Source organism: Lonchura striata, chromosome 4, assembly GCF_050655825.1.
Source record: "Lonchura striata isolate lonStrDom1 chromosome 4, ASM5065582v1, whole genome shotgun sequence".
Taxonomy (NCBI): domain Eukaryota; kingdom Metazoa; phylum Chordata; class Aves; order Passeriformes; family Estrildidae; genus Lonchura; species Lonchura striata.
Window position 1 is genome coordinate 43,796,250 of NC_140706.1, and position 23,958 is coordinate 43,820,207.

Consider the following 23,958-nt stretch of genomic DNA (forward strand, 5'->3'; position numbering starts at 1 on the left):
TTAATGTTCCCTGAAGAAGGATCTCTGCAGTCATGTAATACCTTTGATATTTCAAAGACTGCAAGCGTGACCTCTTCCATGTGAACATTCTGTGAGCTCTTCAAACTGCATTACTTTGTAGGTAAGGGGGGGAGTGTTTGCCCACCCTTGTGGCTTTCCTTGGGATATTATAATGAACAACCTTTATTCCTAGTCATCTATATAGTGAAAAAAATAACTTCTTCATCTAATAGTCTACATATTTCATAAGTTTGGAAGAAATGTCTAACCTGGTTTTAGAAAGCATTGAAAGAAGGCACGTTTTTAAATATTAACACATGTACTTGTTGTAGAAAGGCTTGGCCTATTTGAGGCTATCTTTCCAATCTTTAATGTAAAATTAAACTTGCTTTTAAAACACTCTACAATGACAAAACTGTTCAGTATTTCATACAGTTTTGCTAATGGAAGCACACAAATAATTGTTATGCAGTGGAAGCACTCTGTGCCAACTTTAGTTGTCTTTGTATTGCCTTAAAAGGTTGCCTCAAAGACTGTAATTTCTAGCCCAGCTGTCTTCTACAGGTTCAAATCTGCATGTCAGACTTCTGTTGCCACCAGCTTGTCTGTAGCATCAAAGTTTATGGGTTTGAGGTATAATGGTGGTTGTACTTACGCAGGCATTTTGATCCCAAAGCTCACAATACCCCCTGCACCATATGTATGTATTTCAAATACAAATGACATATTAAGTACACTTGAAAAGGAGGACCCTGAGAACAGTAGAGGAAAAAATTTGAAACATAAGTATGCAGCACAAATAGGATACCCTTTGCCTCCACACATTTAAAAATAATTGGAAAAAGCCCACTAAGTAGTTCTTGTAAGAAATATGTAGAAAAGAGGAATATATAAGTCACTGATATGCCCTATATTTACAGTATTACCATTAATCCTTTATGCTGTACAAGGTTAAACACATTTAGATGCCTCATTGACACTGGCCAATAAAGTGCCTTATTGGCACTAACAGAAATGAATACTGACAATGGTATAAATTTATTTGATTTTTTTCCCCCACAAGACCAATAAAGTTACAAGATTAAAAAGTGAGGTTTTTATGCACTAAGATTTTTCTCTCCTTCCTCTTCTGAAGTTACTTTGCTTGTTTTACTTACATACTCCTAAGCATTAGCTTCTGAAAATGTTAGTGATTCTCACCCTGAGCATTTCCTGTTGTTGAAGTTGAGAAATGAACAGTTTTCAGTTGTCAGTATATAAAGCAGTGCTGAAATACATTTCAGTTGACTCCCCTGATGGAAGAGAGGGTTTTTTGAATCTTAAAACTGTCATAATTTGAAATCTGTATTTTTCTGATGGAAGAATTAATAGTATGCTTTTTCAAGACAATCCACAAAGGGAAGGAAGAATGGACTTAAAGGAAAGACCACAAGGCCAGAAAGTTGGCTGCAGGTTGTGTTTTTTAAAGTCGTATATGTAGTATATTTTAACAATTCATGTCTTCTTTCATGTACTTTTTAATTTAAATTAATTTCTTAGAAATAGTGAAGGAATAAAAGCTGTGCAAGTCTGGGACAAGGATTATTTAGAAAGTTTGTATTTTCTTTTCCCTAGCATTTGTGAAATACCTGACAGTAGGTAAATGTAGTAGCTTTCATCTCTGTTTCTGCTGTGGATTTAAATCCTCTTAAGAGCTTCCAAAACAAAGTATGTTCTAAATGTGTGGTTGTGTGACCGCAAAAGTAGAGGAGATGTTGACAGAAGAATGGGAAGACTTTGGTCAGTGTCATTAAAAAAAGAAATGTTTATATTAAATGTTTATAAACATGGAAGTATTCCATTAATGCTTGAGAGATTTTTTTTTCCCAGAAAAATGAGTACATTCTGAAAATATACATGATGGCTTGGGTATTAGTCCTCTTAAGGAGACGTGTTTATATATTTATATATCAATTAGTAAAGTTATGTTTATATAAATAGTTTAAATGTGTTGTTTTCAGGAGAGTTTATATGTTTACTTGAATTTTGGAGCTTAATGGATTACATAGATACCTCACTAGATTTTTTTTTTTTGCCTATGTTAAGAAAGGAAAAAGGTCCTTCAGGCTTTTTTTAGTTTTTTCCTGTTCAATAAATAGCAGCACTTTGATAAATAGAAGCACATTTAGAGTCTACAGGAAGAAAGAGTTTGTAGAATTTATCCAGAAATTAAGAAATAGTGAAGTAAGGTGACAGGTTTATCAATTCAGTTTTACATTCCTCAATAATTAGCTCTAATTTCTCCTGCCTTTATCATTGGAATTGGGTTATAACCCAAGCAGTTGTATTGACTGCATTTACCAAAAGAACAGTTTCTTCCATCATCTTTGCAAAAGTAATCTTGGATTTGATTGGTTTGAGTGAGTCTGGGGTTTTTTCCTTCTAACATGTGTGTTAGATCAGTGCTATGTTGAGATCTATAAAGAGGGAAGTGAAGGCAAGATATTTATTTACCTAGTCAAACAATTTTTATAGAACTGATTTAGATGTGAGGTAATTTGAGGTATGCCTCTCTGGGGTCAACCTGCCTGCCATACCTCTGTGGTAGGGGATCCCAACTTCTTTGCACCTGTATCAAGTCCTCAGTGTAAATTATTATTTTTGGAAGGGAGAAAAGACAGACCCAAATAAACAGTTTTATACTGGAAAAATCATTCAGAGAGATTTGATTTCCCTCTCCACATTCCCACTGTGTTTACTTGTTGAGCCATACAGTGGGCATTTCCATGTTCAGTTGTATTCTTCGTGGTTAATTTAGTGCAAGGAAAACTTCTAAACAGACACTGTTAAAATTAGCATGTGACTAGAAATAAAATGTACTTTTATTTTCATTTTTTAGGAAATTAAAAAGTGAAATAAATAGTGTTGTGAATAGACATTACAGTTACCCCTTTACATCACTGGCACATGCACTATCCTTGCATGACTAACACATTTGATCATGGCTTCTGGCACTCTGAAGCCTTGGTTTGTTCTCCTTCACCTCCTCTTTGTCTTCTGTAACCCCTTCTTTTTTTCCTCTAGCACTCATGAATAGTGCACATCCAAAATGCCCTGTCGAAGAGGTATGTCTGACACAACAGTCTGCAACTCTCCAATCAAGTATGCTTTGCTGATTTTGGCTAATGATGCTGTGATGTTGCACAATAAGATGCTACCACTTCCTTAAATTGCACTTGCTGTGCAAAACTTTTTTTCCCTTTGATAATTTGGCTTTGTCTCTAAAGAAATACAAATGAAAATGCAATGAGGCCATTGGAAAAAAATATTTTAATGTAAATATGGCAAAACCAAGATTTGTTTATTTTATGCAACTTAAAACACATGGTTTGAAAAAAACTTTCTGACTCTTAATCCACAAGTGATTTAAAATTTAGCAAATATCTAGCTGGGAACATTTAATATCTTCTTTTTACATGCAGGAGAGTGAAATATCTTTCTTAGGTTCTGTGCCTTAGTACCTTTCCCTTCTATAAAACAGACGTTAAATAAGATTGAAGAGCACATCTCAGAAATTATTGATCAAAAGGAAAAGCCTCATATGTTTAAAATTTCTTTTTGTTTAATCCATGTATCATTTTAATGAAAGGAAAAGAAGTTTCAACTCTTGGGTCCCCACAATGCAGAATATAGGATGGTGTGGAAATGAAGAAGACAGGGGAAAGGACCATCTCTCTTGGTGTTAACTTGGACATAGAGAGACTTTAAATGATTATGAAACTCCACTCTGACTATTTTAAAAACTTCTCATATTTAATACAAATATTTTTTTTAACCTTGGCCAGTCTTAAAATCTGGGATTTAGGATAAGATGCTCTATGTTCTGCATTTCATTGATAGCGGATTGGTAAGGGCTCTGCTATTATCCTCATATTCCTGTGACAGTATATTTTAACCTCTTCAAAACTTCTGTTTCTTTTCTTTAAATAGCTTCTCGGACCTCTAGCCATAGTGATCAACAGAGGGATAGAAGGTATGATGTTCTTATTTATATTGCAATTAGCTGTTATTGTAAAACTTGTTATATTGTGTCACAGTATTACTTTTACAGTATTACACAGCATGGTTTTCTCATCTAGTTTATTTTTTTCCTTGTCTCTATTATTAGTATGTTTAGAGTAGACTTGGAAAAAATAGAAATACTTTTATTATTAAGCATTATAGGTTAAGAGTTTGAGGAATTCTCTCATCAACTTTTGTATGTGTCCTCAAAAGGAGAATGCAACCAACCGTCAAACCTCTGCAGAGCTGTCTTATTTTCCTGACATCTATGTACGGGATCACTTCACAATGAAAATAAGCACACTTTCAAGCCTCCTTTCAGTTTCTCAAAGGGTATTGAGAAAGGAGGTCACCAACCTGGATGGCTGGTGAACCGAGTCTGCCATTATTTTAGATGTGAAGGAACTGTACCCTTCTTTTTTTAAATTTTTTTAAAATAGTTTTAGAAGTTATGCTTCTGCAGCTTTATTTCTGTCAGCAGACAGAAGCTTCTGTAAGAAGATGCTTTATCTACTCACAAAAGTCCCTTTTCAAAGTGGAAGGTTTGTGAGATTGTGGATGATCAGTGGTGCTGCAGGGACCATGGCCTGGGAGCACAGGCCACCCCTGCAGCTGATGCTCTGAAAGAGCAGGTACAGTGATAAACCAGGGGTGCTCCCTGTGGGTCCTTCACTGTCATGGAAGTCTCTGTAGTACTGGGTGATGGAAGAAATAGACCCTGTCCCAAAGGCCTTGGGAGGCTTGCTCTGCCCCACTTCAGTGCCCTGGAAGGTTTCCCTTGGGGTCTGAGGATACACAAGTTTTTAGGTATCTAGCCAAGAATCAGTTTTAACTACCCTGCTGTTTTCAGATTGTAGCTGGCTATGGGCAAATACACAATTAGTTCTCATTACCCTGTGAAGATTGACTTCTGCCATCTAATTGAGTTTTACTTGTGTTTAAGTACTTTAAGCATTTAAATTATTTCACTGAAGCCAATAAACCTACTTTTTGGCTAAGGCATTTAATTAAGGGCTTTGAATGAAAGCCTAGGTGTTTGTTAGAAAGGTCAGGTAAGTTGCTTTGAAATAATAGAAAAACACCTTTAGGTAAATCAAAAAGACATATTTTTACTCCCATTTCAGGAAGACCTTGGACTGTTATGCTTTAAAAGAACTTTTTCTAAATGTTTTAGGTAATCATTCCTCTTTGCCTTCATTCCAGGCGTCCTGAAATTACAATAGTTGCTGCTGAACCCCTGCGGCCATCCTCCTGGTTTCCAGGTGCAAGTCCTGTCACTCCTCAAGGATTAGGATTCCCTTCTGCTTCGTCTCATGCTCAGTGGAGGAGAAATGAGCATCTTCCAGCTGAGGTGAGCCTGAATCTACATGAGGCATTGTTTGATTTACAAAGGTAAAAAAGCTTATTAGGTTAGAACAGGAACAGTTTTTGCTTGCTCGGACTTTCATCACGTTGACTAGAACACTATGACAGTGTTCTTTTCCTCTGTATATGTTAATTTAGTGTTATTTTAATTCATATGCCAATTTTTTTGTAAGTATCATATCTGAATGTACCTTAATATTTATCTCTCTATTTTGTAGCTTCCGCCATCATATGAGCAGGTGATAAAAGAAATCAATCAAGTGCAAGTAAATACAACAAATAACAATAATGCTGCTGCTCGTAGACATACCACTACTTCTGCAACACAAACTGACTTTCCAGAGGAACTAATCAGCCATTTGCCAGGAAGTAATGTAAAAACTAGTGTGCCTACACACTGGGAATCTACAGGCTGTCGAGGTGAGGCTGTTTTGGATTTTTCTGTGATGAAAACCTTATTCTGTCTTCTGAAGATGCACTTTATTGTTGGTCTGTGGAGCATTTAATATGAGTAACAGTTAAATTTCTGTGAATTATTACTACTGTAAGTTTCTGTAAAAATCCTTTCTTCTGCAAAGCTACTATTGCATTCAGGGTATCATTAAATCTTGAAAGTTTTGTTCAGTTCAGCCAAAATGACGGTCAGAACTTTGGGGACATAGGAGCTCAGATATCTTGTCAAAATAGCAGCACTTCATACATTTAGACTGAAAAGTGTGCTAACCAAGTTGGGGAAGCTACTGTACTTTTCTTTGGTCTGGATTGTGTTTGCATGCCTCTCAATACTGCAAGTTAACAGGAGCTTTTGAACTCAAATTCTAGATACCATGCATTTCAACAATCTTCAGCTTATTCTAAAGTTCGTATATTTTTCCATTTGTCTTTTTATTTTAGGGACAGAACTTTATTTTTGCAAGCACTAGTAGAGTTCTCAATGAAAACCATCATGTTTACCATACTGATAGTCAAAATTAACACAAATTAAATTTTCTAGAACAGATAAGTAAAACCTTTTATTTTCTGTTAGCAGGGCAGAGTCCTCTTAAACCTCCTAGGCCTCCTGCAACTCTCCTGATTAAATCTCCTGCAGAAAATGAGAATCCTTTAATAGTCTTTGAAAATCCTGAAGCTCAGAGGTGCCAAGAAAATCCCAATGCTGTGATATGTCCTGTGCCAAAGCCAAGATCAAGAAGCAATCTCAGACCTGTGGTCAAAACTACTGAAAGTAAGATAGACAGTGGAGAAGAAGTGAACCAGTCTAATGCAAAACAGCAGCAACCTCCAATTCAGCGGTCCCCTCTTCTAGATGAAGACAGCTTACTAGACAATCACTTGGCAATGGACAGCATGAGTACAGAAAGGAACCAAAATAGTATTGTTTCAAGGATCAAAGTTTTTGAATCCCAAGGCACTAATGATACCTCAGGATTATCAAAAAAGCCAGAAATTGCCCCTCGTTCATTTGTTCCAAGATCTGCTACTACAAAGAAGCCAGTGATTGCTCCAAAGCCAGGGGCAGGCAGAGCTTCAGAAGAGTGGGATGCATGGACTGAAAGCAAATCAACACCTTCCAAGGAATTGCAGCCTCAGTCTGAAATAGCTGGGAGCAGTGTTGTAAGCAAACCTGAACTGCCAAAGAAGCCAAAACCCAGCCTTGTTAAAAGTAGCAGTAGTGATTTTCTTGATCCAAGGGGTGGATCAGTTGCAGAAAACAGTGATGGACAAAAGAGATTTCCTGTTCCTGCTCCAAGGCCTCTTGTTCCTAAAAAGTCATGTTACTCAGAAAATCCTGCCCTTTCTTTGGCCTCACTAAAACCAGTTGCTGCTCCTCCACGGCCTTCTGTATCTGCCCAAGACAAGGTTTTAAAGTCTCTGGGGGAATTGTCCCCTGCAGCCAACTCCTCAGCACCTGCTTTGCAAAATAAACTAGATGTGGAAGGAGATCTGATCAGTTTTGATGATGATGTTTTGCCCCTAAGTCCAGCCTGTGTAGTTAAAGATAGCATCAGTTCTGAATCAGCAGCATCAGGTAAGGAGATTTTTTTTTAACTGTAACTATGGTTATTCTTTGCAGGTGTATCCTGTGTGAGTTACATCTACCTGTCTTGTTGGGGTTTATGTGTGTATAAGAAACTTTTGGTTTTCTGTTGTGCCAAGATCACTATGAAATTACATGGACTTTAAGACTTAGGAGGTTTCAAGGCTATAACTTACTTGTCTGCTGGATATAGGTGTGTAATGAACTGACCACAGCTCCTGTTTTCATCCCCCTGTGCTGCTTCAGGGAGGAGGTGAGAAAATTGCAAGTGGAGCTGAGACTGGAAAGAAGGGAGGGGTAGGAGTAGGTGTTGTTAAGATTTGGATTTATTTCTCATTACCTTTCTCTGATTTGACTGGTAATAAAGTCAAGTAATGTTTCCCCAAGTCAAATCTGACAGCAGCTGGTGAGTGATCTCTCCCTCCTCTTATCTTGACCCAAGAGCATTTTGTTACATTTTCTCTCCCTGTTTATTGGATGAGTGGGTGATAGAGTAGCTTTGGGGGGCACCTGACATCCAGCCAGGGATAACCCACTACACGTCATTTATCATCTTAACTTTTCCAAAAGAGAGGTGTAGATGCTGTTCAGTTGTCAGGGTAAATCAATATTAATGATTGTTAGCAAATGCAATTTCTTCACAGTTTGTGAATTATATTGTCAGACGAAGTTCCAATTTGTTATTGTTTCTCCTCTGTATTGTCATAAAAGCCCCAAGGCAGATGTAGAAAGTTACCTTAAAGTTTTAAATTGTTAAGATTGGTATGTACATACATACAGTTCTCAGGAGACGTTATGTAAGCACCAAAATAAGGCAACAAAAGATCCTGCAGGAGAGGTGATTATTTCAACATGGATACAAGTCCATTTTTTCTTGGGCTGACAGATTCCAGGAACATGGCAAAAATGTCACCAAAACTGAAAGGAGGTGGCTGTACAAGATGACTGGAAAGGTGTTTTTTGCTTATGTCAAGGAAATGTATGGCTGATGGTGTCTAGGTGGGAACAGAGGCATGGTCATTGTGTCTAGAGACTGGAATCATGGAATAGACACTGTACATGTGGATTATTTTAGAGGAAAAGCCATTTAGGGTAAAACTTTTGTCGTTTCAGTCACTTTATTTTGATTAATAGAAGGAAAATGTATCTGTTCTAAGTAGTAGGCAAGAAAAGAGAATATTTACATTTTGAAAATGCATAAAAAGGAAAATCATGTTTTAGCTATGTACACTAAAAGACTTGCCAACAACCTAAAAGAATATAAAACATTCATTCTTCCATTAAATCAGAGGTTGAGTGATCACAAAGGAAAATCACCTGAGAAGAACAGCTTTCATGATGAAGTGATAAGAGTGGTGTTCTTACTTTTTCTGGTTGGTGCCCTAGGTGTTAACTCTTCATTTAATTAAAAAGAAAATACTTTCCATCCTCGTGGTTAGCAGAGGAATTATTCATAGAATAGTTTCCTGACTTCTTAAGTCACCCTCCCATGATTTTATTAATTCAATAAAATGTCATCTGCGTTAAAATCCCTTCTTGCCTACTAAAGAGAAAAGGGTATGGCAGCATTACCACTTTATTACACTGCAAAATTAGGACTAATTCCAGATTTTTGCTGGCATTTTTGGGCTCAAGATCATATCCTGTACCCTGGGTAACTAATACTCTGCAGTGTCCTGACAGAGCATCCACAAGAACAACACTGACTCTCTGAAAATGAGGCAACACAGGGCACTAACACTAGCTATTTCTCACGTTCCCATAGGAACAGCTTAGGGATTTTCAAGATGAATCCATGGTAAAATGTTTTGTGAAGGCAGGAAGAGAAGCTCTAATCTTGCTCCCAGTTCCCCAGACCCCTTTGCATTTCTTAGATATTTGTCACTGTCATTACTTAGCAAAGTGACAGTGCTCTGCTTGTTGTTATGGCAACTGTAGGAAAGGAAGAAGGCTTTTATGCAGTGGCATTGGAAGCCAAGCACCAACATCTTGTTTGTCAGAGAGCAGCGTTACATTGCATATTGCAGCGTTATAGAGCTTCATTTTGTCTGGAGCAGCACAGCTGTGTTAGGCCAATGGAAACAGAACTGCAGGGATCAACCCCTGCTGCTGCTGGCTCCTGCTGTGAAAGGAGGAAAGGGAAGTGTTCAGTGGATGATGAGGAGGGCACAGAAGGCAGAAATTGAAGTGAGCATGTGAATGAAAAGGTGAAACAGGCAGAACAAAGTTCAGAGACTCCACAGCAGTTTAGTTGACTGATGTGAGACATCAGCTTCCTCTAACAGAAGGCTACCACCTGCACAGTAAGTGAAAGATATTTGAATACTGTGTATGTGCTAAGATCAACAGTATTGGCAACAAACCACTTTAGTTTCACCTGTCTGAATGTCAGTGTTTAACTGGTAGTTCAACTACCAAAACTAGCTGAATGATTCAAGTTTACCTCAAGCAATCCTGTGAGTTTTATCAGTGTTTGATAGCATCTCCAGCAGCTCAGCTGTTAGTTGTGTGAATTTACCCTTATCCAAACATCAATAATTTTATCCTTGTCCAATCTGTATGAAGAGGGGAATCATTCTGGTGAATATAGAGATTCTGGATACTGAGATTTCTTTTAAAGCTTTCAGCATCCACTCAGAGAGTTGAAGTCTATGGGAGCTTTGGAAGCTTCAAAATTCAGAAGGGAATTTTGACAGAATCTTGCAGCCAACTCGTGATGCTGGCCCAAGGGAAGTGCTAGGAGGGAGAAGTCAGGAATGACAAATCTGTACAACTGCTTTGTCATCAGCCAAAAGAGTTTCAAGTGCCATACTTCTTGACTCAAAGGCTAATGTTCAAAGCCATTTGTATCCTGATGAAATTATTTCTATTTAAGTCAGTCATTTAGAATGTGAAGGCATCTGCTTGGGACTCTACACCTTTTGATTCTAATGCTTTGATGATAGTTGTGGTATTTTGGATAATCTGGGTTACTTCTGCATTTCTTTTATGGCTGATAACAAGAACTTGTGCAGTTCCTGGTGGTTAAACATTTTGGTAATCAATCAGGTGGGGCTCAATTCTCACGTATCCATTTTTACAAAGGCTTGAAAATTAAATCCTAGTGCAAGTTTAACTGTAAATTTCACAGCTTCAGAAGACTGTGATTTTACCTGTAACTTGTATTAGTTGCTATGTCAAAGCATGTAGTGTGCCTGCTTGCTAAAAGTTATGAGAATGCATGTTTTGGACAAAGAAGGTCAGGTTATGGTGCATTTAGAGCACACATTTAAATTTAAACTTGGAGGTGATATTACTGCAATATTTTTATTCCTTTTCACATGTGGGGAGCTCTTCTCTCTTCTTCCTTCTTTCTGGAACAGCATATAATTCACTGATTGCTCTGTGTCTGACATAGCAGAACTCAATTTAAACCAGATGCTTTGAAAAGTAGTTCAGAGAGTGCCTTACCTTGCCAGCAGGAGACAGCTCTCATCTTGATATCTTCATTACGTTCAGGTCCAATGGTAGTGAGACTACTGCATTTCTTAATTGTCTTACCTGTCTGTCTGACGACTTTGTCGTAGTGTAAAGGTTTATTTCTGTCTCTGCTGAGAAAAAATATCCAACTAAAGCAACGCTGCTGTTCATTTATATGTATTGTTGCTTCTTGCGGCATGAATGGTGGCATTTGTGTGACATTATAGACAATTCAGAAAAACTGCTGCTTGAGTAACTCCAGATTTGTCTGCTGTGGGGATATTGCCCAGCTGCTTGATTTTAATTGCTTCCTCAGGATGGGAAAGAAAAAAAAGAAAAAGAAAAAAAAAAAAAAGTAAATACTTCTAACTGGTAGATTATTTCAGACATAACATCAAAATAATGCAGCTTTTCTTAAGGTTCAGCAGTGTTCCTGATGACTCTTATTGTGGTTATTTTCAAAACACCTGTCTCTTTTATTTACTGACAGATTATTACCCCAGAAAAGAATGAGCTGTCTCATCCATTTTAATCTGCTCTTTGGCATAAAACCCTGTAGAAAACAGTTTTACCTGAGGACATGCTGCTGTTGGACATTGGCGGCTGTGCTGTGTCCTGTAGGTTGTGCTGCAAGGTTGACAGCATCCAGGAAAAGTGATAACAAGCATTCATTAACTCTTCAGTCACTAGAGGTGCTTGCTTAGTGGATATAAATTGGAGCTTTCAAGGACCTTGAAAGTTGGCACAGGAGAAGGCTCAGGAAATAAATAAGGTTTTTAAATCATAGCTACGTAATAGATGAGTAGCTCTTTAGGTTGTCAAATGCAAATTAATTTGGTTTGAATTCCAGGTCTATAGATGCTGTGAACACAAGTAATAATGTTCTTAATAAGATCTGTCTTCTCTGATAATTAAATGTTTGTGTTACAATATTTAAAATGCAGATATCCTTTCTTCACAAAGTTTGTCAAAGAAAAACAATGCTTATTTAAAAGAAAATGTTTATTAAAATCTCTTTTTTTTTCTGAAAGCAGGTGAGATTCTTGCAAGAGAGTAGATTAGGTATTTTAAACAGCATTATAAATTACTTTGTCCTTCACATTTTCAATTTTAAAAAAAGATTTTGTATGTCTGACTGCTTTCCATTGCCTGCTTTGGAAATTTCTAGCTTGCCTGTTTTCGGGCACTTAAATCTCTTGGCAATAAAAAATCATTCATTCACCTGGCAAGAATGGACAAGGCTGTGTTTCTTAATCTTCAGGGCAATTTGGGGGTATATTTTCTTGGTCACCCACTGTATGTCCAAATACCCTCCGGCATCTAATTTTTGAAGTCAAACCAGGTTACACAACCAATTTCTAGCAACATGCCCTCACAGCTGACCTGTTCTGGGCAGGAAGTTTAATCAGAGACCTCCTGAAGGCTCTTGCAATTTAAACTATCCTAGTCTTACTTCAACTAACAAACCAGACCAGTGATAGAAGAGGAACCTCCAAACTCTCCTGTAATAGCTTATGCTGGTATGCCCAGTATTTTTGTGCCAAAGGCAGTGTAATTTCCATCACCTTTACTAGTACAGGTGAACAGTGTACAAATGGTTATGCTTTTAAATACACACAGGTGCAAAGGGTGGGCATTCCCCCACTTCCAGAGAGAAAAAGCTCAGAGAAGGTTCATCTACATCTCTCTATATGTACAAGTAGTATGTGTGTCATTTTCTACCCCATGAATGCTTTCATTGCCATTAAGTGTTACAAAAGTCCAAGAAGTTTTGCTATTCTAGTAGTAGATCTTATTTTATCTGCTCTCCAGCTTTCTGACTACATGGATGAGATTTCATTGCTCAGTTAAAGACAGCTTGCGTTTTCAACAAGTACATTTAAGTCAAATCTTCTGTGGCATGTCTTGGCAGATTTTGTCTATACTTTACAGAGAATACAAAACTCGAAATAGTTCTTTGTCTTTGTGCACTTTTGTCACACTGATGGCTAGGCTCTTTTTACAAAGCAGACTTGCTTGCCTCTCCTCTAGTTTTAAGTCTGAAGCAGTACTAAGTCTCCTCAAATGATACTGCATTCTTTTAATTGAGTGAGCTGGTCCGGTCTCCTAGCGTTAAGAGAATACCAAGCCTGAACTTTCAGGTTGTGCACAGCTCAAATGCTGAAAGAAAATGCATCCCATTGTCTTTTTTATCTGAAAACAGTGAACTGTTAATTTTCTTGATGAAAAATACTGTGGAAAGCAGATTGGTAAAATCACTGATACTGGAATTTAAATTCCACACCTGTCTAATACATCTCTTTATTGTTGTAAATAGGTTGAGATTTATAATGTCTGAGCGAGCATCCAGCTTTTGATTGTGACATTTCACAGTGTTTCTTGAGCATGAGCCCCATTCTTTGAGGTGTTACCTGTCAGGTTTCCATTGACTCTGGCTATATTACTAGGAGGGGCCTGTTGTTGAGAATCTTCCCCCCAAGTATGGGTTGATTGTGCTTCCAAAGTGCTTTCACGGGGCTAGGTTTTAATAAAACCATTTGTTGATGAAGTCTGTTCCTGTTCTCTGTTCCTGAAAGCCTCTGGTGACAATACTGCTCTGGGTGAAGGGTATGTGGGAGTTTTGCCTTTAACAGCTGATTTAGGTTTTAAAGTTAAACCTGGAAAGTAGACACAGTTGCATACTTCTGTAGTGACAAGTGTAATATCCACACCTTTGTACTCCATTGTTCTCATGTGTACTGAGTACTTCTCGATGGACTGAGCATCTTCACAACAGATAGTATCATGTGGGCTTTTAGCCTTCCACTTACTATTTGTTTGGAGATTCCCCTTACTGCTGTTGAGGTATCTATTACCATCTTATTACCTCTCAGAGACTACCAGTAAATATTTCAGGAGGATACCCATCTGTCATTCTTGCATGGGCAAAAGCTACTGCTTCTTATGTAACCTCATTTTTAATTTTAAACAAGGGTGGTGTATGTCAGTGGGGGGGTAAAAGATTGTTTCTCCAAAACTGTTTAAAGAAAGGAGATTATGTATGATTTATTTGAAGACACAGCTTGCATTTGTCTTTCCTGCCACCAAGCACAGTAATACATGTTATCACATAACCCTTTGAAACAGAAGCTGTAGAAAAATGAGACTAAGGAAGCCACAGATTTTAAGCATAGTTGCAAAACTTTAATAAAAAAATCAATAGAAGTCTGTTGTTATGTCTTATGAAAAACTACTTGCAGATTAATTCCCTTGAGCTGAGAAGCTTTAAATGAGTAAATTAACAATTCTGTTTTCACACCTCCATGAATTATGATCAAATGATGCCGAATTGTTGTTAAACAACATAAAAATTTGATACGTTGTCAGTCCCATTGCACAAAGCAGCACAGTCATTTTCTCAGCCAAATTCCACTGCAAGCCCAGCACTGGAGAATGGAATAATACAAACAAAGTAATGAGTTTTAAACTAATTATGAGGTGACAACAGTATAATTGAACATAAGATAATGAGTGGAAAACTAACATTCATCAATTGGTTTTCTCAGCCTTAGAAATTGCTTTTCTCAGACTTAAAAATTGTCAGATGTATTGATGTAGAGACCTCTGCCAACTGCTGAATGGCCAAGAAAACTTCCTATGCATAGCAGTGATTAACAGCTGACAAACAGCAATTTTTTACAATTTTAAATCTTCTTTAAATTTACAAGACTATAGAACTGTGATTGTTTGGGATACTTAGAGCATTTCCACTAGGTCTCTCAGTGTCTATATTTTCATAAGATGGAGGCTATGGAAAATTGTTTCCTCATTTTTCATGCAGAACTTCCTTTACCTTTTCAGAACCTTACCCTGAGAGGTGCTCTGTGTGCCAAAGTGTTCCTTATGGTCAAGCTGTGTCAAGGAGCCCATGACTTAGTCCTGCTCACCTTTCCTCTGCTCATCCTGTCTCCAGCTTCCCCATAGGCAAATGCAGCTTTGATGCCTTGCTGCCTTACCAGGGTCACTCCTCAAGTCTGATGTAGTTGCCAGATAACTAAAAGAGAGAATATAGCCCAGTTTCAGGGTTTTCTTTTTTTTTTTTTCAGCTGCACTTAAAGTCACTCTAAACACCAGCACAAAAGTTAAGGTTTGATAAATCTTCAGGGTCGTTTAATGCAGTTGAAGTGTTAGCAGTGTAGCTAGGAGATGGCGGTATAAAAGAGTAAAATAATATTACAGGCTTGCTCCAGTGATGGGATTTTGATTCCTTGTAATGACTGTACTTCCAGAATGCTTCTACCCCACTTGTGGTCTGTATTTTCAAGTCCTCTACTAAAACTCTTGCTGCGGTGCAGCTTTCACTGAAGAGACCTAAACCCTCTACCCTCATGTGCTAATCCATAACTTGAACAAAATGTTATTTCACCCTTACATTCTAAAGCATTGTGGGTTGCCTGTACTTAATTTCCAGATGCAGTGGAAATCTTCGGGCACAATGTGACAGCCATCTTTTGTCTAGATGGTAACAGGTTTTTTTTAACTGTAGCCTGTATACCTTTATCTGTAGACAAATTGCTGACCTGCCATGATCCTTTGTACCTGAAGTGTATACTCCCGGCTGTTGTACAAGCAGCCTGACAGAAGGAATTGATTTGCTTGATTCCTGATTAAAATGTGATCTGAATGTAGCCAGGTGGGCTTCTGGGGAACCTGTAGGCAGGTTGGCTTTAAGACAGGCTATGGCACAAATCCACACAGCACACCCATACGGGATGGATCTGCCTGTGAAGAAAGCCTTAAGCAAGGGGCTGGTGGGAGGTGGACATCTGAGCAGGGTGAGCAGGCATGGGCCCTGTGGCATGTTGTCCCTGCTGTTGTGACAGCTGCACGCTGGCAGCAGGAGCTGAGGGCACTGCCAGAGGGGGCTGATGGCAGATGCACTGGGAAGGGGGAGCTGTGGCCACCAAGTCTTGTGCATGTGGGAGGGCATGAGGTTGTTTATAAATAAATACTGCATTTCTGGACTTTCTTAAATCTTATGTGAATTGCCAGGCACAGATCATTAATTACTCAGGTTGGATTGTATTGTTCAGAATTGTCCATAGGAAATCATTACTTCATAGGACATAACATTTTTTACTAAGTGTTGTTTTATCAAACGCAGATTTTTCCAACTTCGTCAGGAAGTGTGGCAGTAGTTTTGGGACTCTTATTAATGAGGAATTCAAAGAGATGCCCTGCATATTTCTTCTCTTGGACTGTGACACTCCATAAATAACATCTCATTGAACTGCACATCTGAAAAGGCCAGCAGAAGAGATCAGACTCGGTTGTTGTGGCTATGAATATGTGTCAGATTTATCACCCAGAGTCCTTCTCCAGTTTCTACTGTACACTTTTATGATACTGTTAAGCACTGCCATTTTACTGCAGAATTTGATAATGTCAGACAAAGAAGTAGCAGTTGTTAAGAAGAAAGAAGTATTGCTCTTTGACGTAAAGGTGTACTTGAGAAAGAACCCATTAATTTGGTCTTTATTTATGCACTAGTATTTTTACAGCTGCCTTCTACATGCGCCTATGTTCCCATGCCTGTTCATAAGAGACCAGTGTTTAAGGTAATGAAGCATAGGAAACATTGCTCCTGTCTTACCAATGGAATGCTTGGGCAGGCTTGTAGAGGAATGAGTGATACAAGCAGGGGCAGAGCTCAGGCCCAACTCCCAGACCATGGTGTGAACCAGTTCCCTCCATGTCACCGGGTTTACAACCAAGAAAATTATGCAGAATCTTCAAAAGAATTAGTTCTTCTACAGCAAGGACGTTTTGTACTCAGTAGTATATTTTGTATGTTTTAGTAGGTATATTATCTGCTGCAGTCTGATTGTTTAGCTTTGACAAGATTTTATTGATTAAAACTTTTCAGTGAATGTGTTTACAGCTATGTCAGTACATTAGATCAAGTGCTTTGTACCTTTCCTTAAAGCTATTCTGATTTCAGGTCCTTATTACCAAGCAATGCAGTTCCTCTTGTTCAGTGGCTCATATAATCCCAGGAGGTATCTGGAGCATATTTATGTTAAGTAAACTATGAAAGCAGGTGTACAAAGAAGACCTGTTACTTATAAAGAGCTGGATATGATAGTTGCATCAGCCTGATCTATCTTTTTTTATTACTGTATTGGGTGAGAAATATAAATATCCTTAATAATGGAAGCAGTATAAGTATTAAATAAGTATTAAAGATGTTGGGTTTTCTTCCTCCTTCTAGATCCGTTTCAGTTCCTTACCAAAAATGAACCTGCCAAGGAACAGATGGCTCAGCCAGCTTTAGCTCGGAAACCCACTGTAATCCGAATCCCAGCTAAACCCGGGAAATGTAAGTTCTTCTCCCAAATGTCTGAGAAATGTGTTAGAAAACCATTTCAACTGGGGGTTAACTGATTTGCTGTTTAGTAGCTAATATCAGCTGCCACAGGAATCCCATGGTATGGTTTGACAAGTCAGAGGAGCCAGCCTAAGGGCTGTGGTGGGAGGGAGAGGTAGGTCGTCATCTTCCACTCTCCCTGCTGCCCAGCTGCCTCACTGGGCTCCCTCCCTTGAGTTCTCTCAAACCTGATGGAGTCAATGCATATCAGAGGTGAGACTGTATGTAAGGGGCAGATCTAAAGGCTGGAAAGGAAGACTTGGAGGAGACCCTTGCAGCAGAAGCAAGCCTGTTTTGTCTGCTAAACCATATGCTGGAGCTGAACCTTTGGCCATCCTGACTTTGGTGCTGACCTTAGCTGAGGTTTAGTTCTGCTCCCAAGCTTCCTTGTCTAAAGAAAAACATTGGTGCATTAAACTTTCCTTCAAATACAACTTGGCTGGGATGTTTAGCATAGTTTTCATAGTTTAAATCAAGAAGTTCCCTTGATCCCTGCTAGTTTTGAAATCTGCAGCCATTTAAGCAAGAATGTTTAGGTAGCAGTTTGAGGGAATAAAAAAAGGCATGTGGGAACTGGGATTCAAAAACCTTATGTGTTCAGTTTTATGTCAGGGTTTTGACTACAGTTTTCTGAGTTACTGTGTTCCTGAAACCTGCCACCGCTAATCCTTTACAGCTTTACAAATGACACTGACAGCGTCTCAGAGTGGAAATTTATCAACGAGCCACAAGGTCTTTGTGTTGGTCTCTGTATGCTGGAGTGCATACTTGCAGAATTCTGTTTGGCTTTATTTTTGATCCTCAGAGCTTAGGGGAAAATGTCAAAAGATAGCTCTTAAAAGTCATGTTTCAAAATCATATTTCGCCACATTTAGTAGGTGTATAGTCAACTTGTAGTAACTGTATGGCCAGGTGGTATTTCTCCTAGGAGTTTCACTCATTATTTCCCACCTCCCCCCTCACCAACCCACTGTTAAAATTCTCGGTTTTCTTTTCCCTTGCATATGTGAGAAATGCAGTGGAAATGATTAAAAATGCAGAGTAGACTGAAGATAAATCTGTGAGGAAAAGTCTTTCTGTTAATAATACCTGATTAAAATGAAAAGTTTTTTTCAATTGGAAGAATATGTTTATGAACTACCATAAAGAAACTATGACATAATTCTTCTCTATAAAGGAAATTTCAATTACAATTAAAAAATAAAATTAAACAAAAAACCAACCATCTACCTAACATTTTTTTCTTTTCCTTTTTTTTTTTTTTTTTTTTTTTCCTTTTGAATTCCCTTTTGAACTTGTAGGTAACTGGGCTCTTGCTGCTCTCTAGTGGTAATTGAAATTTCCACAAAGGACTGCCAGTTCTGTATGTGGCTACAAACAGCAGGAGGTTGTGTTGGACTGCCTGCCTTATGGAATCAGTGGCTGGAAGATTAATGGGATAGGGAGGAATAGAAGCATATTCCAAGAAAGCAGAGTAGCCTTTTGTCAAATAGGAGCTGCTGTAGAAATGTAACCTGTTAAAAGAGGAGAACAGTACAATTGGGCCAATGTATAAATGGATATAGTAGGATTTACATTGTAAAGGGGCCACATAATCTCAGAACAGGGGAGACTTTTACCCATTTATTTATTGAGGAGATAAATTCTGTCAGGAATCAGGAAAAACTGAAAAGCCCCAATAAACAAACAAAACAAAATAACACAAATTTTTAAAACCCCTCAAAAACAGCCCATCCAGCACTACCAAAAAGGCAACAAAATTGCTTAAGAATTTGAACTCCAGTGAAGTTTTCAATTAGGACTAGCATTTTTGTTGACATGTGGTTAGAGAGAAAGTATTAAAATTCCACTTCATTTATTACACTTAGAAATCACTGAAAATAACACCTGACTTTGAGTATTTGGGGATTTTTTTTGTTCCTCTAATTCCTTTAATTCTGACCTTAAAAAGAGTAAGGGGGAGGAAATTAGGCCATCTGTGTATAGCAAGATTTGAATTGGTAAATAAACATTTTATGCTTTTTTATCAGTAAGACATGATAAAAAAAAATTCTTTTGGAATTAATGCCAGGTAGTGGTTTTACATTTCATCCGTCACAGTACCTTAGAAAAATGAGGAACTTTTTTCCCCTCATGCCTGGTCACTGCCAGCACAATAACTGTGAGCTTCTCCTAAGAATTGAACTGATCCATTTTTACACATCACATCAGTGTTTTACATAATAGTAATGTCACAAAGATGTTGAAAATAAACAACACTGCTCCTTTCTATGTGTTGTTACTTTGTTGAGAGTAATTTTCATGAAATGAGCAACTGTTCTGTTTTGAATAGCATCTTTCCTTTTTTTTTGTCATCAGTCTATTAATGTCTAGGCTGTCTACACATATTTTTATATAACTCCAAGTTCAGCTGGAAGTCAGAAGAGATTGTTTGTAGTACTTTGTATGAAATTAATTTTTTTGATATGCATACAGATTTTAAAATAGATGACATGGTTCCAAAATATAAAGACAAAATGTTTGGTAAATATGCTGGTAAAACCTGTCCAAGTGCTTCCCAGGTTTCAACAACAGAGACATTGAAAGCAAATGTCATATATTTAGAAGGATTTTCTATTCTTTATTGAGCATGAGGACATCATCACTCTTCCCTAGTAAGATCTGTAATGTTTCCTCTTCCATGTCCTAAACTTGTTTTTCTCCTTAAAGACTACCTGGGAACTCCCATCTCTGTTTTCTGTCATCCTGAATTTTGTAGCAGGCAATAATTTACTTTCTTGCCTTTACCTTTCTGGATATTCTTCCATCCAAGTCTCCTGATCTTTCAGGGTTGCTTGAAATAACCCTCAGCTGTTTTCCAGCCTGAAGGATATTCCAGGAGCTGACAGCTGAAAAAAAAAGTGAGCCAGTTTAGAAATGTGGTGATGGCGTTTCAGGGTATCCAGTAATGAATCTGACATTCCAAGGGGTAGAAACTCTTCTGCTCATCTAATATTATATCACCAAATATTGCAGCTGAAACCCTGGAATTCTGAAATCACTTGCAGGTGTCCTTAGAATAAAGTGAAGATCCATTATGCAGGGTAAGAAGTACTCCCAAGTCCAGCCTCAGAGTTACAATGTTCCCCTCATGTCCCTTTTCTCTTCACTGCTCTTTAAGTTGTTCTTCCCTTTGGCTGCTCCAGCTTTAATGGAGGAAGTTGCATTCACACAAAGAATGCCCCAAACAAAAGTAGATTCCTTTACCTTTTGTTGACCTACATGAGGAGGGTATTAATTAGACTTTAATTTGGGATTTTCTTTGGTTTTTTACAGCTTTAAATGACAACCCACATAGCCCTCCGCCACTTCCTGCTGAAAAGCCTATTGGAAACACATCCAATATCACAGTGGGAAAACCCAGCAGTGGTGACCTAGTGAAAAAAGGGGTAAGGTAGAACTGTTTTCCTGTATTACAGCTTTGTCTGCTTTGGTTAAAAGATCTCTTGTGATCCTCAAGCATTTGTAAAGTAAGGTGTTTGAAGGACCAGAAGATGAAAACAACTACTCAAAAATACAAGGCTTTTCTTTTCTAATTCTGTTCTCTAATTAATTAGGTAATTTAGGCTGCTGTCAGTTTTGAAAAAGTCTGTGGTGATTTTACTAAGCTTTGATCACATCTGTCTTCAGTTTTCTCTATTCATCATCTGGAATCATGATATTCTACAACTGAGTGCAGAAGCATTGCAATGTGGCTTAAAGTCCAATGGGATTTACATGGTGAAACATTGTCAATGTTGTGCGTTAGAAATGTATTTTTTTACCTTCATGCACACAACTTCTCTTGGTGTCTGTGCTAATTTGCAGGCAAAGGAAACTTTTCTGTAGAAGAATGAAGCTTGCCTTTTTTCAGCTTTTTCCTTCTAATTGTTTCTGCTGAGTAGAACTACCTATTTTGGGAACTAAGGCTCTGCTCCTTGCTCCGGGGCATGTACATAGTAATAGAAGGCATTGTAGATAAATGACATTTGACACAGATTTTGAAAACAGAATTAAAATAAACTAGAAAATGACAGTAAAATTTACAAATACTGAGTTTTCTGATGACAAAAATGGCAGAGAATCTTGTGAAGGCCACGGGCAGTAAAAGATCAAATCAAATTAAAAGCCCTTAATTAGATGGATGCTGCCAACAAATGCCTTTGTAGCTACCTCTGCAATTAAGGTAAAGGATATTAAAATGTCATCATTGAAAAGGCTGTTCAGATAGGTTCCACCTTTTCTGGATAATGCTGAAAAAAAATAATTTACAAAACAGGACATTAAATGACATTTTATGCAGTGGAACTCCAAAACTTTTACAGTGTCATCCAGGTTATTGTGACAGGCATGTATAAGCTTCAGAGGTTGTTTTTTTTTAAAGATTGTATTGAATCCACTGGAACATTGAAATCCTATCTTTGGAAAGGCAAGAGCTGTGCTTCTAAAACTAGTATTGTTTGTCAGTGGAAGTGATTAAACAGCAACAGCAAAAATTGTTGACCATAAGCAGCAGTTGGCACAGATTTCTTCCTTTTCACACAGAAGAGGAAAAATTTTGATATGAGGATAACATCCTCATCTGAGAGTGGCAGGTTGTTTTCTTTCTAATAGAGTCATTTAATCAGAGCATTAATTTGTGGACTCAATCAAGGGTCAGATTTTGTTAAAATATATCTGGGTGTTTTACTAGATGAGAAAAATCACAGAAATTGTTTGAGTTTCAAGCACATTCAAGCACCTAATTAAGTAAACCAGACTGTTCAGAGCTGTCTGGAAGTACTGGTTCAGAAAGGGTTCTTTTGAACCCAGATTCAGCACTCTGATTTCTGATGCTGTTCCAGAAGCAGCTGTGCTTGTTCCACAGAGCTGGCAGAACTGTCTGGCACGGGGATGAAAACGAACAGCAGGAGGCAGTAAGGATGGTCACTTGGTAATCCATCACTGTGGTCCAAGCCCTTCAGACATGGCACATGTCCTCCTCTCCACCTCCTGTACGGGGGTAATCTCTGGCAGGACCAGCATGGGCAGCTGGGAGGAGTGATGCCTTCATCTGCCAGAGCAAGATTCACTGGGATTTGTCTGTTAGATCTCTAGCAAACATATTTTGATGCCTTCTTTAATGTGAGCTAATGTTGTTGGCAAGAGAAGCTGTCCTGTGTGAGTTGCTTAGTGTCATGTTTTCTCCTTTAAGTCTGTTCAAAGTGTTCCATGCATGGAATAAATTAAAATTGATAATGTAAATTCCTGTGGGCAGTGTAATTGTACATTTGTATGACTCTCCTGGAACTGGCTCTTAAGGCCTTACTGCCATGTAGTAGGAAAGAAGGGACTGGGTCATACTTAATGCACAACTGAAGCTGTGTTTCAGGTGGTAAATCAGGTTATCTGCCCTCCGTATTTTCCTCCATGTTCAACAACACTTTAAAATTGCAGAATCACACCATAATTCTTACTACTTTACTCCCAGACCTCCAGAACTCCTCTTTTTCATGTCCATAGGATATAATTTAATACAAAAATTATATCATTTAAACAAGATTTTAAATTTTTCTTAGACTTAAAGAAATGTCTTTTTTTCTTTTGAATGGTTGTAGGACTTGGATCACTCAGAACAGGCTGGAGTGCCTCAGCTAGAACCTCTACTACCCCCAAGGTGAGTGTGGTTCTCCAAAAGCCCTTACAATTGGTATTTCTGAATTAATTTGCATAGTTAGTCTCAGTGTAGACACTACTGACTCCAGCCATAGCTCAATAGTCTTGGCTGGGCACTCTACTCACTAATAGTTGGTATCAAGTTGGTAGCTGTTTAATACTTGTTTGTACAGTATGGCATGAGCAAGGAGATTATAGGAGAGCAGCTGTTTGACTTTTCAGCTAATGTACAGTGGCTGCTGACAGTCATTCCTTTCTGAATCTTTAACCTTTTCACCCACAGCACTTGCACTTGTGGTGGGATTTGGGTGGTGAAGGAATGGAGGAGGCAGATGATGCCACCCTGAAAAGGGCAAATGCTGGGCCAGCATCTTCCCAGAAGCACTGGCTAGTCTATACACTTTGGACCTAAAATGCAGGTGCAGGATCAATGATAACCTTGTAGTGTTTTTATTCTTGTGAACCAAGAAGAAAGAATGTCTGCAAGGGCAAAAGTTGCTGGACCAGCCTTTAATTCATGTCCATCAATGCCAGAGACACAGTGGATGGAGATCTGGCATTGACTAGCCAGCCCACTGTGGGTATCTTGGTGTTTGCATTCTAAATCTGTGAGTTTAAAAACAAGAGTTTGCTCTGTTGTGTTAGGACAAGAGAATCTTTCTGTTATTGATATGATTCTATCAATAACAATAATAAGTATTAATTAACAGGAAAGAACAAGGATGTGCCACAAGCCAGCACATCATTATTGCTCTTTACTGGCTTGTTCCTTCCCCACATTCAGTTTAGCATAACATTCCTGATTCTTATGAGGGTCTCTGGAACTGCAGTAAATATTTTGTCCTTTCACTTTTCTGCTCAAATGGATTTTTATTTTTTTTTAAGTAAGCAGTAATAATTCACTGAATTGCTTGTTAGGGTCTTAATATTTAGTTAAATTGCTTTAAAAATGCATGGGTTAGTCTGTTACAGGTTT

The 23,958-nt window shown here is 38.1% G+C and overlaps 1 protein-coding gene across 5 annotated transcripts in view; it reads left to right on the forward strand.

Moving 5' to 3' along the window:
• SH3D19 (SH3 domain containing 19) overlaps window positions 1-23,958 on the forward strand; it is an 80,374-nt gene that overhangs the window by 42,357 nt on the left and 14,059 nt on the right. For 3 of the 5 annotated variants that reach the window (XM_021530206.4, XM_085578077.1, XM_085578078.1), the window contains 7 exons: window positions 3,970-4,012; window positions 5,245-5,392; window positions 5,625-5,826; window positions 6,434-7,435; window positions 17,154-17,261; window positions 20,625-20,737; window positions 22,925-22,983. In XM_021530206.4, the coding sequence (XP_021385881.2) occupies window positions 3,970-4,012; window positions 5,245-5,392; window positions 5,625-5,826; window positions 6,434-7,435; window positions 17,154-17,261; window positions 20,625-20,737; window positions 22,925-22,983 (1,675 nt within the window). Of the gene's footprint in view, window positions 1-3,063; window positions 3,105-3,969; window positions 4,013-5,244; window positions 5,393-5,624; window positions 5,827-6,433; window positions 7,436-17,153; window positions 17,262-20,624; window positions 20,738-22,924; window positions 22,984-23,958 lie in introns of all 5 variants that reach the window. The other 2 variants (XM_021530209.4, XM_021530207.4) reach the window with 2 other exon arrangements.